This window comes from Onychomys torridus, chromosome 2 (genome assembly GCF_903995425.1).
Source record: "Onychomys torridus chromosome 2, mOncTor1.1, whole genome shotgun sequence".
NCBI lineage: Eukaryota > Metazoa > Chordata > Mammalia > Rodentia > Cricetidae > Onychomys > Onychomys torridus.
The window spans coordinates 140,904,646-140,920,136 of NC_050444.1; the positions used below are offsets into that span (position 1 = coordinate 140,904,646).

General features: G+C 49.7%; 1 protein-coding gene across 1 annotated transcript; it reads right to left on the bottom strand.

Moving 5' to 3' along the window:
* Positions 1–2,015: 2,015 nt before the first annotated feature.
* Gja4 (gap junction protein alpha 4) lies at positions 2,016–4,550 on the bottom strand. Its single transcript, XM_036178984.1, has 2 exons — positions 4,441–4,550; positions 2,016–3,571 (listed from the first exon to the last, which is right to left on the bottom strand). The coding sequence occupies exon 2, from the start codon at positions 3,552–3,554 to the stop codon at positions 2,553–2,555; it is 1,002 nt and encodes a 333-aa protein (XP_036034877.1). The 5' UTR covers positions 3,555–3,571; positions 4,441–4,550; the 3' UTR covers positions 2,016–2,552.
* Positions 4,551–15,491: the final 10,941 nt, after the last annotated feature.

Consider the following 15,491-nt stretch of genomic DNA (forward strand, 5'->3'; position numbering starts at 1 on the left):
TCATCTTTTTATTAAATAAATAACCTTGTGTCTATTCTGACTCACGAAAAATAACACGTCACTCATGAGCTTCAGACCAGGGACCGTGACACATTCCTCATGTCTAACTATGCTATCTCTCACTCAGCCCAGTCATTTCACAGTGAGAAACTGAGGCCCAGAGAATGGACAGAACCATAGTGAGCGTGAGAGATGGGTGGCAAATACCAAGTCTCCTACCCTGGGTGGTGCCCTTTCTGGGACCCAGAGCTACTTAGGTTTTGGTGGATTCTGGGGAGGGGCAGGTGGAAATAAGGAAGCAAAGGAAATCAAAAGATGTAAAGTTACTATCCAGCCCCACCCTCAAGGAGACCACCGAGTTTTGCACATGTCAGTACATTCTCCCCCGCCTTCTGGACCCTTGTTTGGAAGTGAGGGGATCCGCAGGGTATTGGTGTGAGTCAAACTGTATCTTCCTTCAAAGATATGCTGAAGTCTTCACCCCCAGGCTCTCAAAATGAGAACTTATCTTGGAAAAGGGTCTTTCCCGGAAATAATAAAACTGAAACGACGTCTTTGAATCAGATCCAATATGAATACATTCACACACAGGGGTGTTGGGGGGAAGAGAGATGTAAAGAGAGGAAGAATAGCCTGTGAAGATGAGGCTGATGCTTCTAGAATCCTAACCAAAAAAAAAAAAGAAAGAAAGAAAGAAAAGTTAAAAAAAAAAAAACTACCAGGAGCCAGGAGAAAGGTGTGTGTGAAGGGATTCTCACCTACAGCCCTAGGCAACTTCGGAGCTTGGACCTCCAGGGTCCCGCACTGTGACAGATACATTTGTATCGTCTCAGCCACCCTTTTCCAGTATTTTGTTACCATGGTTACAGAGGCTTTGACCATCAAAGGCAGGTGGGATGGAGCCTTTCATGCTCTTCACTGCAAAGTCTTCATGCACACTGCCCTTCCCCTCCCATGGCACCATCCCCACCCTCAGCTCCTCTGCCCTGTGTTTGTGTAGCTGCTGGTTTCCCTGAGGCCCAGCTGCACCCCAGCCCCCACATCAACTTCAGAGAAAGTGAGCTCAAGGCCAGGATGCCCACCTTTCATTAAACCTCTGCCATCACCTTTCCAAACCAGGCCGGGGGAGATACAGAAGACAGGCTTCCAGGGCCTCAGACACCGGTGGCTCCGAGAGCTAAAAGCCTTTGACCTCTCAGCTGAGAAGGGACGGAGCCTCCCGGGTCAGGCTTCCCACAGATCTGCTTCTTTGTGCCCTCTTAACCCCAGCTCTCACTTCACTGTCAGATCTGGGCCTCTAGGGGAATACAGGTGTCTCTGTGGCAATGTTTAGAGACTCAGTGAGACAGATGTGTTCTGAGCAGTGGTCCAGACCCCGAGAGGCAGTGGCCATTGCTGGTGAAGTCAGGGAAGCCTTCCTGGAGGAGGACAGATGTTATGTTTCTGGCCTTGCTACAAAGTGTGAGATGAATTCTGTTGCTTGACTCTGCCTAGCCAGGCAGCCACATACTTTCGTTTATTTCATATCCTTTGTGAGGAAGGGGAGACTTTGGCTATATAGCCAAAGATGACCTTGTGTCCTCAGGCATCCACAGTGAAGTGGAAAGGACATAGGGGGTGAATTTCATTTAGAATACGAAGGTCTTGGTGACAGGCATGCTTGGGAGCAAAGTGTTTAGTCAGGGGGCTCATTGCAGGGGACAGTAGGCGGAGGTACTAGACAGGCATGGTTTTGGCAACCAATTAATGGGTAGCTGATTAACAGGACTGTAGACAGGATGTGGGAGTGGGTGAAAAGAGGCCAGGACTGGGGTGTTTCAAAAGGGAGAGTGGTGAGGACTCAGTGTTGAGAGGAAGGATTTGCGTCTGAGGGTTTCGGGTGCTGACTGGAGGTGGGCTGTGGAGATGAAAGGCAGATGAGAGAAAACTAGACAAAAAGGAAGCCTGGGCAAAATAACTGCCTCCCTCCCTCCCCCTGCCCCAGGCAGCCAGGACAGCATCAGTACACACCTGACTTATGATGGAGTCACGTTTATTTTAGAAATATCAACAGTGTGACGAGGAGCGACAGAAAGAAGACACCAACCGGTTCCCCCCGGAAAGGGCCAGATCCAGCGCAGGCTGCGTCTGTCCAGGTGATGAAGCCGAGCCAGCAGCCTGCATCAGCCTTTCCCCAGGAGGACAGGGTGTGATGAAAACACAGGGTGCAGTCTGATGGGGGTGTCCCAACAAGTCCAGTTGGCTTTGAGTCCCTCTGGATCAGGTGAAAAGGATCAGAGGCCCCCGAGCACCCTGAGCCAGGAGCACCCCCACCTGCTGAGACTGCGTCTGGGCAGAATCACATTCTGGAAAGAAGCCACAGTGTCCCCTGGTCACCACAAAGGCTCCAATTATTCCAGAACCACCAGTAATCAGGTCCTCTGCCCAGCTAGTGTCCACCTCTCTGCCCCAGTTGTCTCCCAAGTGCCTTTGAGGAGGGGCCGCCTGAGAGGCATCGAGGGTGGACACACTTCTCAGGACTTCTCTGTTGAGTGGCATGAACCCCAGACCCCCTACACATACTGCTTCTTAGATGCAGAGCTGCTGGGACGACTAGGTGGCTTCCGGCCACCCTGAGGGGCTGGATTTTCGAAGGGAGGAGGCCTGGAAGAGGTCAGCCTCTCCTCGGTGGTCAAGTTGGCCCAGTTTTGCTCGGTGGATGAGAGCCCATTGTAGGTGGGGCACGGTGGGGACGAGGGTCCCTCGCCCATGGGGAGGTAGAAAAAAACCTGTTCAGGGTAAGGGTCTGAAGCGCCACCCTGGGCTGGGGGTGTGCCGTGGTCCTTGCGTGCCTTTATCCCCCGGCTGACACACCGGCACAGCAGGTGTGCCAGCTCCAGCAGGTTGAGTACCAGGGAAATGACTCCCACCACCAGCATGAAGATGATGAAGATGGTCTTCTCTGTGGGTCGGGAGACATAGCAGTTCACGAGGTGGGGGCAGGGCGCACGCTGGCACACAAACACGGGCTCCATGGTCCAGCCGTAGAGGCGCCACTGGCCATAGAGGAAGCCCGCCTCCAGCACACTTTTGCATAGCACACTGACCACATAGGTACCCATGAGTGCCCCACGAATCCGAAGACGGCCGTCTTCTGCCACTGAGATCTTGGCCATCTGGTGTTCTATGGCAGCCAGGGCCCGCTCCACTTGTAGGTCCTTGGACGGCAGCGCCCGGAGCTCTCCCTCTCTCTGCCTCAATCGCTCTTCCCGCCGAGACAGGTAAATGACGTGGCCCAGGTAGATCAGGGTGGGCGTGCTGACAAAGAGGAATTGCAGCACCCAGTATCGGATGTGGGAGATGGGGAAAGCCTGGTCATAGCAGACGTTGGTGCAGCCTGGCTGGGCTGTGTTACACTCAAAATCAGACTGCTCATCACCCCACACCGACTCGCCAGCGAGGCCCAGGATCAGGATGCGGAAGATGAAGAGCACAGTCAGCCAGATCTTGCCCACCACAGTCGAGTGCTCCTGGACCTGGTCTAGCAGCTTCTCCAGGAAGCCCCAGTCACCCATGTTTCCAGGGCCTCTCTCTGTGGGAAGACAGGGGTCAGACAGCCATCAGCGGGGCAGCACAACTCTCAGCTCCTCCTAGATGGAAGCCCACAGGAGCTCTGCCAGTGTTAATCACACATTTGTGCCTTCTTTCACGGGCCCAAAGAGGTCTGGATTAACTAGAGGTTCCTATGGAAACAGACCAGTTGAGGGACTTGTCCAAGGTCACACAGCTATGCTGTGCCCTTCCTCCCTTTTGTCCAAGGCTGGTTACACAGAGACAGCAGGGATGGGGTGAGATGTCATCTTCAGGTTATCAGGGGTCCCTGTTCCCACCTTCCATGCCTCATTTAAAACGAGAGAGCCTCACTTTAATCTCTGCACTTGCCGGTGGGGGTGGAGGTGAGGGAAGATGGGGTGTGGGGCGTAGAAGCCAGGGGCATTTGATTCACCTGCCAACAGAAGGCCACCTGTGACTTTAGTGACTACACCTGGTCTTAGCCTTTGCCTCCATCCCATTTCCCTCCGAGACTGGTGCAGTCATTTTAGACCCTTAAAAGAAAGGGCCATAGCAGAGTGGGGGGCCCAAGGTTCCCAGAACATTTTAGGGTGTGTGTTCGGGAGTGGGTGGGTGGGTGCTTTTCCTGGAAGTAAAACAGGTACTACCAGACCTACATTCAAATCTTGCTTCCTTCTCTCATTAGCTGGGCATTTGGACAAGTAACCTTCCAGTCTCTCAAGGAAGGATTCAATGAAATAAGAGGGAAGGGCGCTGAGCACAGAGCCTGGCTATAGAGGCAAGCTAGGTGAGCGCCGCTAGTGGCTCGCAACGTGTCTGGCGCTCGGGGCAAGCAAGCCTCAGCCCCCAGGAGCGGAGTGAGTCGCATTCCCAGCTCCCCGAACTCACCGCCTGCTTGCCCGGCTGGCCCAGGTGGAGGGGACGACCGTGGCCGAAGCTGCTCCTGCGGGAATCCTGCGGGACCGCGCCTCCCGCCGGACGCCTTAAATAGCGCGCAGCTGCGGCCTTAGGGCAGGAAACGCCAGCGGGAGGGCTCTGGGGAATAGGGGGCGGGGACTGGGTGGGACAGACTCCCAGGACACGCCCAGATCGAGCTGCTGCGGGAGATGAAAACCCTCTTGTTTATTCCCGCTGATCCTCCAGACTGCACTCGGGTTCAGTCCCCGTCCTTTGTAGGGAGCGGGTTTTTAGCGAGAGCTGGCGGATCTGACACCTGATCCCGAGGCTGTGAGGAGTGGGTGGGGTAAGAGAGAGACTCAGTGTGCCGGGCTTTTTAGACGTTGGACTCACACTGGAGAGGGTTGAGACTTCCTCCTTCCTAGAATCCGGTGGATCTAGGGGTCTCTATTTTGCCTGTTCTGGGCGGGCTATACCATCAGAAGTCACCTAGAAACTCCCTAGAGCCCTCAAAGACTGGGGGTGTGGGTGAGGGGTGGATCCCAGGCCTGCCTTTAGCTGGATCCCAGCTGATGTCTCTAAAAGGGAGAGAGAAGCCTTTCAAAGGAATTTGCAGGCAAGCAGAGCTCTGTCTTTCACGCAGGCTTCACTATGAAGAGCATGGGATTAAGGAGGACCCACCTTGCAGATAGGAAAACAAGAATAAACTAGCCAGGCCTGGCTTCCTGCCCCACTTCTTCCTAGGTGCAGAAATGGAGCAACTAAGCCCTTGGGGAGCAGTAAAGTGTAAATGTGGGGTCCTCTGTGGTAGAACCAGGGCATCAGGGGGTGTGGTTAGGGGCTGAGTAAACCAGACAGTGCAGCACAGCACCAATGGCCCATCCTGGAGCTACCAGGTCCGGCTGGTGCTGGGGCTAACGCTCAGAAAAAGGTTTGGAGACCCACACGTGACCCTTGTCAGAGTAGAGAGGGTCAAACATCTGTTGCCTCTTCTGCCCTTTAGGCATGTCTCCATTTTCCCCATACAGAATAAGGATAGAAATTTACTTGCTTTGGAAGGCTGATGGGAAATTCAGCCAAAGTACTTAGTGTACCATTGGTTCAGAAGGTCTGAAACCACTGTGCGGTAAGCCCTGAATTTGGGATGCTAAGACAGGCAAAGAAAGAGTTCCAGGCCAACCTGGCATAGTGGGAACCTGTCTAAACAAATAAACAAACAACCAACAAAGGAAATACCCAGGCATAGTGGCACAGGCCTGTAATCCTAGCCACTTGAGAGGTTGAGGCAGAGAGATTAAAATTTCAGTGCTATGTTGCTGGGGATATAGCCCAGTTGGTAAAGTGCTTGCCCAGTACTTATAAAAAGCCTTGGTTCTAGTCCTAGCATATGGATCAAGTGTCTGGCACATGCCTGTAACCTCTCAGGAGATGGAGGCTGGAGGGTAGGAAGTTCAAGGTCATTCTCTTCTCCACAGTGAATTTGAAGCCAGTTTGGGATACATGAGACCCAGAGAGGGGGTGGTGGTGTTAGTTAGTTAGTTCAAGGCCAGTCTGAGAAACTTAGAAAGATTTTTGTCTCAAAAAGTTGAAAGAAAGAAATCTGATGGGCGTAGTTCAGTAGTAGAGCACTTCCCTGGCTTGTAAAGGGCCCAAGGTTTCAGTCTCTATTATTGCAAGAATGACCAACCTGCCAAACAAACAAAACATCACAAAACCTGGCAGAAAGGATCCCTGTTGTTCCGGGAGAGAGCGGGAAAGCCAGGGGAGGTCAGAGCGGAGGATTGTCGGGGTCTAGGGCAGCTAGGGGAAAGGAAGGTGGCAGGTGGGTATGCAGTGCAGGGCTGGTGGAAGTTCCAGTTCCAAACAGGATACCCTTGCACTCCCCCGGGCCTTCTAGGAGGGGGCAGCCAGTAGGCGGGCTCTGACGCAGACCAGCGTGATTGCTGTCTGAGGATCAGACTGAGCTGACTTTCCCTTCCAGACCTCTAAGGGCCAGGGTAGGCTGGGCTGAACCGGGCCTCCTGGGATTCCAAAGGGGACAACTGTGGCCACTTAGTTCTGACCCTGGAGGGCATGGGAACTGGGCTTGGCCAGCTCTTACCACGCCCCTAAGACAGCCTCTGCTCCAGTAGCTGCTCTGCTCAGTTGCCTTTGGGGTTGGGGGTGGGGGAGGCTAGCTCTTTTGAAGGTTGTGCTTCCATCCTGTTCCCTGGGAAGGGGGCAGGGAGCTAGTTGAGGACCGTGGGGATGATGCCAAGGTTGCTCTTACCCACCTCCAACCCCTCCCTTATGAACTCCAAGATCAGGTTTCACCGGCGAAGAAGTAGGGACCAACCAATACAATGTCCATAAGTCAATCATTCTGAGGGAAAGTGTTCTTAGATCCCCAGTCTTCTCCCTCCTCCCCTGTTCAGGCTGCCACCGACTCAGCGACCTGGGAATGGTCTCCTAGCCTCCAGGCCCTTGCGCCACTCAGTGGCTACATTTTCATAGAACTTTGGCTATAAAGTCACCCTGTTTCAAACCCTGATGTGGCCCTTTCTGCCTTCAGGGCAGGGTCTGCACTTTTCACTCCCCAGGCCTCGGCCTGTGGCCTTAGCACTCTGTCACTCTGTCACCAACCTGTCCAGTTGTTCTAACTATGGGGTTTCTGTGTGCTCTTGCCTTTGTACATGGCACGGTATCTTCCTGGAGCACCCTCACATGTAGATCTCTCTGGTCTCTCAGGTCATTGCTCAGATGTCCTCTTCCCCAGAAATCCTCTTACTGGCCTCCATTGGGTAGGTGTGCCTCTGCTCTGCAATTCATTGTTTAAATCTCTTTAGTTGTAGTTAATATATGTAATAATATATATGGTATATAAATATTTATTTATAACATGTATGATTTAACATATACATACTCTCTCTATATATACATATACATACACACACGTGTGTGTATATATATATATGAGACTCAATGGCATAGACTAATAGTTCTAGCATTCATGAGGAGGATTGACAGTCATAGGCTAGTCTATACTGACTACACAAGATCTCGTCTCAATCAAAACACAGCTCTTATTCCAAAGGGACTCAGAGATGGTTTATTTATTCTGGAGCCAAATATGAGTGGCCATGGCCTGGGAACTCGTACTTAAGTTACCCCAAATATCGTGTTCTAACATGGTAACAATTTCATGACGTTTTTATAGTAACAGAGCAAAGTGTTTTAAGAATACATCGGTGGAAACATTGGGCAGCTGAGTCTTGGCAAAGCAGAGAATTCTGTACTGCAGGCCCCAGATACAATCAGAATGCTCTTAGCCTTTGAGTTGGTAGAAGCTAGGAGTCTGTATATTCCAATCACATTACCTAATGGTCACAAGGACATTAGGTCAAATGCAGAGGTGGGCAATAGATGGCTTCTAGGGGTGCTAAAGATAAGATAATTTGACTTGAGACCCCTAACATTTCAGCTCCCCACAATCACAATTCTAATCAGTCAGCTTGGTAGGACATCTTTAACACAGATGTGGTGTGTGTGTAAGAGGGCCTCATTTTACACACACACACACACACACACACACACACACACACACACCTATCACCATACAACCTGCATCTCAACTGAGTTAGCTTCAACACGTATCAAATATATTCACGTTGCTATGCAACAGCTCTCCAGAACTTTTCATCTTGTCATGTGGAAGTGGTACCCAGTGAATCCCCATTTTCTTTACTCCTCCTGCCCCATTACACTGGCAGTTTCTTACGGGCCGGCAGCCAGCACAGAGCAGGGCATCAGGCCTGTAGATGACTTTGCCAATTCGACATGTGCTTACTGAGTACCTTGTGGTTCTGTAACACTGTCCAGACACTGAGCAAGCAGAGGACACGGAGCTTCCTAGCCTCCTGAACTTTACTTTCTAGCTGTGGGAAGACAGAGAAGACAATAAAATAAAAGATGAGTTAGTGATTCATGCTGAGGGGCAAATACTGCAGGGAACCCAGCGCACAGAGCATCCAGTTTCAAGTTCCCATAGAAGAGAAATTTGTACCAAACAGCTGCCGCTGAGGCTGAGCCTTGAAGAAGGAAGGCCCATGGTTGCCTAGGCATTCCAGATGGAGAGAACTTGGGTATAAAATCCCCGAGGCAGGGGTGTGCCTGGTGTTTCCTCCCTGAGGTGCAGTGAGGAGGTCTGCATGGCTTGGACAGGTAATGAAGAGGAGCCCAGGAGGTGAAAGGTAAATTGTGGGGTAGGGCAGATACTCAGGCCTCTCTGAGGAGACTTTGACAGAGGCAGAGGAATGTTGTGGTCTTACTTTGGTTCTGCAGCCTGTCCTCCACCCCAGGCTGTGTGTTGGGAATAAACTGTGAGAGTGTTGCATGCAGACTGCCCCCTTGAACTGTGTTGAGCCTGCTCAGATGGCAGCAATTTCAGGTCTGCTCTGTTGTCCCAGTGGTCACATTCATTCTAGGGTGAGTTGGCAGTGATGGATTCCTGGCTCCACTGTGCTCCCCCCCCCCCCCCGCCCCACCATCGATGGATGCAACTCCCCAATGTTCTTGTGTTCTCAGTTCCTCTCCAGTCAGTCTCCCAGGGTTCAGGAGCAGGAGATGAGGGGTGTCTTAAACAGAATGCCAGAGTCTCAGTGGCTTAAACCAAAATATTCCTTCCATGAAGGTCTGGAAGTGGGAGATCAGGAGCTATGCAGCATGGCCAGGTTCTTGGTAAAGAAGAGCTGACTTACATAGTCATATGACAGAAAGATCCCCCCCTCACCCCTGTTCTCAACAGTCTTCTGTGGCCATACTGCCCTCAAACTCCACATGTAGCTGAGGATGACCTCAGCTCTTCTACCTCTTCCTACTGAGTGCTAAGATTATGAGGTTGTACTATTATACTCAGTTTTGTGGGGGGCTGGTGTTTGAGCCCAGGGTTTTATGCATGCTAAGCAAGCTCTTGACCAACTGAGCTACACCTTTCCAACTCATCCTACATCTTTTTGTTTTTGTTTGTTTTTTTGGGGGGGGAGTCTCATAGCATGGACCAGACTGTCCTCAAACTGATGATCCTCCTGCCTTAGCCTCTCAAGTGCTGGCGTTGTAGGTGGGTGTCAACACGCTGAGCCTTTCCTGTATCTCTTTTTATAAGGACACTAATCCCGCTTGACAGGGCTCTACCCTCATAACCCAAACATCTCCCAAAGGCCTATGACCTAATACAGTCACACTGGGGGCAGGAGTTCAGTATATGAATTTGGGGGCTGGGGAGGATAACACAAATTCTGTCCATATACAACAGAGGGGTTTGTTCTAGAATGAATGAAGACCTCTTGCTCATCTGGGGCTGTAGGGCATGGTGACCATGTGTAGTAGACCCAGACTTGGAGATGACTTGAAATTTTCTATTAAGTGCAGGAATGAGGGAGGCCTGCTGTAACTCCCCTTGCATCTGCAAAGGGGAGGTAGAGAGAGGCACACTTCAAGGGGATATGAGTGCCATCTGGTGGCAATAGTGATTGTCACTGGGGACTTATGAACAGCAGCTAGATACAAGCTCTGGGTGGATCAGTGTGCAGACTGCCTCAGACTATCTCTGTCAAAGATTTGATGCACAGGTTGGGCAGTGGTGGCGCACGCTTTTAATCCCAGCACTCGGGAGGCAGAGCCAGGTAGATCTCTGTGAGTTCGAGGCCAGCCTAGGCTACCAAGTGAGTTCCAGGAAAGGTGCAAAGCTATACAGAGAAACTCTGTCTCAAAAAACCAAAAAAAAAAAAAAAAAAAAGATTTAATGCACAGGGCTAGGTAAAAATTCAGAAGGCATCTTATATATTTCATGTCTGGAAACACCATGATTGATTAGCCAGTACCAAAAGTCATGCCACTATAAACATCACTTTGCAGGGTTGGGGATTTAGCTCAGTGGTAGAGTGCTTGCCTAGCAAGCACGCAAGGCCCTAAGTTCAATGCTCAGCTCAAAAAAAAAAAAAAAAAAAAAAAAAAAAAAAAAAAAATCACTTTGCCTATGCTGCGTATCACAGGTCAGGCTATTATGAACGTTGCTTTGTCTCTGCTGCCCATTATGATAACTCTGATCACTTTGCCTTTGGCGATTCAGTGCTACCACCTGGCCCCTGCTATTTTGGGTCCCAATTAAACCCACTGTATATAACTCATCCAACTGAGCAGTTGTGTCTTCAACCCTAAGGTCTGACATAGGAAAAGGGCAACAGCAAAGTTCTTCAAATGTGCTGGCACACTCTCACCCTTTTATATCTCACAGGATTAGTGAGGGGTATGTCTTCTGGGCCTTCCCAATGAGGAGGCTTAGGTTTTACCCAGTGCACCCACTCTGGCCTTGCTGTTTCCCTGAGCCTTACAATCCCTTCATCAGCACTAAGCCAAGGGATATCAGGCACCTCCAACTCCTTTTCATCATGTAGGCCATCCTTGGACATAAGCTTTATCCAACCAGTCAAACAAATTCTGACACTTCTTTAAAACTGTGCAAGCTTCCATATTAAACTTAGAATCTTCACATACAGGGTCCATATCAATAAACACAGCCTGATCCAGTTTTACATTCTTTCTACCATTATTGTACATCTTTAAATCCATTCCCACACATGTTCTCCAGACGTCTGCTTGAATGAGTTAGCAAACTCATTAAGCTCTTTAGAAGTGTAGTACCCCCTCATGGACTACACTTTCTGCCTCCTTTCTAGGAGCCTGCTTTAGTCTGGTTATAGGTCTAGAGGTGACTATTGGTGAGCCCTGAGGGACGTCAGCATTGTCTTGCCTGGCATCTCCTTTAGGGAAAGTCACTGCTGGTTTAGCAGACAATGAAAGATTAATTTCCTCAGTCAAAGGCAGAAAAGGCAATATTTCAGGGGGGGGGGGGGGGGGGTGGGGGGGGGGGTGGGGGGTATATCTTCTGCTGAAGATGGAGAGACTCCTGCCTCAGGTGAGATAAACCCTTGAGAATCTGAGGGTTTAAAGTTCTCAGCTTCAATGGGGCCCTCCCACACATCTCCACTCCAAGTTCCAGGATGCCATTTTTTACCAATCAGTGCTCCCACTTTAACACCCTCAGAGGCTGGGGCTTGAATTTTCTTTGTAATTCAGCCAGTATCAGAATGAAAGCTTTGGTTTGTCTAAAACTCGAGCTTGGTGGCTGCTGGAGAGAAGATCCTCTTCCAGGGCATACTTAGGAACCTTTAGACATTTATCCACACACATCTGGAGCTGGTCAATTTTGTCCCCAAGTTTATTGTTTTTCATTGTGTTTTGAGATGCTAGAAATTGGTTAATTTTATCACGGAACCCTTATTTTCCTTTGTCAATTTATCCAGGGATGGTCGGAGCTTTATATACAGACTCACCAAATCTGTTGCTTCTCACAACTGGCGAATCAGGATAATCAGATGCATTTGCCTCCTTAAGTTGTTAAAATAGTTCACACTGTGGACTTTCAGTACTCTCTGAGCTCCCAGGCTGCAGGAACTGTTAATTGTAGGTATTGGCAAATTGCAAAGTTACTCCATATAACTTAAAAAAATCATCCTTATAGTTCTTTTACTCTAGAACCACTTCTGGTACCAAAATCTGGATTAGCCAGGGTTCTCTAGAGGAACAGAACTTAGAGAATGAATCTACCCACGTGCAGAAAGGGGATTTATTAGAATGGCTTACCTAATCCAACAATGGCCATCTACCAACGGAAGGGCTTATGATCCAGTTGTTCTTTGGTCCACAAGGCTGGATATCTCAGCCAGTCTTTAGCACACGTCGGAATCCTGAAGAAGTTGGCCCTATACCAATAAAGGAATGGACTTGCCAGCAAGAACCAGGGGAGCAGGCAAAAGATGTCCCTCCTTCTGTGGGCTTGGCTTCCATCCTGGAGAAATTTGACCAGGGCCAAGAGTTGATGTTTTCTGGTTGCTGTGACTTCTGGGCCACCCTTTGTTAGACATCTGTCACCTACCTAGGAAGATTCTGGAGGGGCTAGGAAAGAAGCTCAGCTGGTGGGGTGCTTGTCTAGTGTCTTAGTCACTTAGTATTGCTGTGACAAAACACCATGACAAAGGCAGTTTATAAAAGAAAGCTTGCTTACAATTTCGGTGGGTTAGTCCATTATCATCATGGTGGCAGACAGGCATGGAATAAGCTGCAGAAGTAGCCGAGGACTCACATCTAATCTGAAAGTGGCAGATGGAGAGAGAGGGAGACTGGACCTGGCTTTTGAAACCTCAATGCACACCCCCAGTGACGTACTTCCTCCAACAAGGCCACACCTCCTAATCCTTCCAAAACAGTCCACCAAATAGGGACCAAACATTCACATATATGAGCCTATGAGGGTCATTCCCAGTTAAACCATCAAACTTAATAGGCACAAAGATCTCGGTTTGATCCTCAGCATTTCATAAAACTAGGTATGATGATGCACACCCATATCCCCAGCACTCAGGGAGAGGCCGAAAGAGGATCAGAAGTTCAAAGTCATCCTCAGCAACATGGCAAGTTCAAGACTAGCCTGGGGGACACGAAACTTTTTTAAAATTTGTTTTTATTAATTTTTTCATACAATGTATTTTGATCATATTATTTTTCCTCCCCCAACATATCCTAGATCTTTCCCATCTCTCTACTCATCCAAAGTCATGTTCTTTCTCTCTACAAAAAAGAAAAAAAAGAAACCAAACAAACAATAAAAGGAAATCAAAACAAACAAACTTAAAACATTGAGGCAAAAATTCCAAAACAGAATAAAAGCACACAAAACCATGAAGTTCCTTTTGTATTGGCCAAGTACTCCTGGGCGTGGGACCTTCCCTGGAATGTGCAGTATACCCAGTGACACCCCATTGGTGAAAACTGATTTTCCCTGACCCAGCAGGTATGTCTTTATCCAATCCTCCCATCAAGGCTTAGGGATCTGTGCAGAAATGGAGGAAAAGTGGTGGGTGACTCCAAAGGAAACTGTGTCCTCCAGACACTACAGGGCTGATGCACCTATGAACTCACAAGGACTGTGACATTGTGCACAAAGCTTTCACAGGTTCAAACCACACAAAATCCTGGAACGGGGAGTAGCCACTCCTAGCCAAGAAGTTATTTGAGACTCTTGTGTGTGTGTGTGTGTGTGTGTGTGTGTGTGTGTGTGTGTGTGTGTTTAAGGTAGTGAGGCATGGCTGGAGAGGTGGCTCAGTGGTTAAGAGTACTTGCTGCTCTTACAGGGGACCTGAGTGCCCACAGCCACTATAACTCTAGCTCCAGGGGATCTGATCCCCTCTTCTGGACTCCATGGGCACCTGCTCTCATGAACAAACATACCTTACCCAGACATATACACACATGATCAAAAATTTAAAAACAGGACAATCCTGAAATCTGTAGCAGCAAACAGGTAGAGATCACTCCTCCCTGGGACCTTTGTAACTAACTGCCCAGCCCAGGCAGAGAGCTACCAGATGAGCCCAATCACCAGAGGCTCTGCAGGCACAGTCACACCTAGGCATTTCCTGGCCCCGATGGCTCTGCTTTAATGTTTTGTTCACACCTCTCCTTTGATCTCTGGAGCAGTCCTCTTAGAATGAACTGTTCTGAGTGCTGAATTGAGTCCTTCTGCCCTTCAGAGCTACTCTCCACCCTACCCCACCCCGCGCTGCACCCTGGGAGACTCACCTGCCCCCACAGACTCAGCCGGCCCCCTCGTGATCCACCTTCCGGTTGGGTTGGGTCAGTGAGAGCCACTGGCCGGTTAGCAGGAGGTCGGAGTGAGGCGTATTGGCTTGTGTGTGTCGAAATGCATCCTGTAGCTCCTGCTCTTTAGCACATCCGTACTAATCCCCCCCCCCCCCCCCCCCCATCCGAGGTGACTGCACCATTCCCTAGGTACTGAAGAAGTTTTTTTTTTTTTTCAAGTGGCTTTTCAAACGCCCACAAAGCAACCTGAGGAGGAAAAGGTTTCTATAGTCTCACTTCGAGGTTGCAATCTGTTATGGCAAGAAGATATGGCAGCAGGAACATGAAGACTCTTGGTTACTCCAGCCAGGAAGCCCAGGGCTGGTTGCTCAGCTCACACTCTCCTTCTTATTCAGCCCAGGACCTCGGTCTCTGAGGTACTGCCCACTATTAACCTAATCTAGACAGTCCCTCACAGACACGGCCAAAGCTGGTCTCCTGGCTGATTCTATGCCCTGCCTGGTTTATAATCAATGCAAGCCGTCACAGGCACTGTGGTACCCCTTGATTTTCCTCAGTCACACTCATGATCTTGAAAACTATCTCTGTAGGAAACACCCCCCCATCCCTGCTCCTCCACACCTCAGGATCACCTACCTCACTGTGAAGCCAAGGTTGGCTTTGAACTCATCATCCTTCAGTCTCAACCTCCCAAGTGCTGAGCTTACTTACAGGCATGAACCACCATAGTGACTTAATCTGAATGTGTCATGCTTTTTTCTGTTGGGACCTTAATGGACACAGGTCCTATTGTATTGATGTTCTTAAAGTTTAATCCAAGTGTAGTGTGGTGAAAGTGTATTATAAAATAATGAGGCAGTGATTTAATTCAGTGGGGGGAGGTTCAAGGAATGATCAGCCTAGCTGGAGCCCTAAAACCGGGCTGACTCACCCATTCCTTAACAGCCACAGAGGGCAAAGGTGAACCACAGCCTGTCTGTTTGCAAGGTGCCCTGACCTCTCTTTGCCCTCATTGGCTGTCAGCCCACTGGCTCCTGACTTTCTGGCTCTTGGCATTGGTTTTAATGGTCACTATGTTCCTGAAGGTTGGTCTATGCTTACACAAGGCTCTGCTTCATATTCTAGTCTGGCTTGGGACGTTGGATTCTCTTCAACTGCAGGTCATGGTTGCATTTGGAGTGGGGCTGTGAGCAGAGCTGTAATGCAGAGACTCTGTGCTTCTGTCTCCCTGGGACTGGCACCTTGGGTGTAGGGTCACTTAGGTTGTCCCAGCATCTTTCCATAAGGGCTGGTGTGAGGGAGTTTGGGGGATGGAGAGAGTTCAATGAATTGCTGGGCGAGGCTGG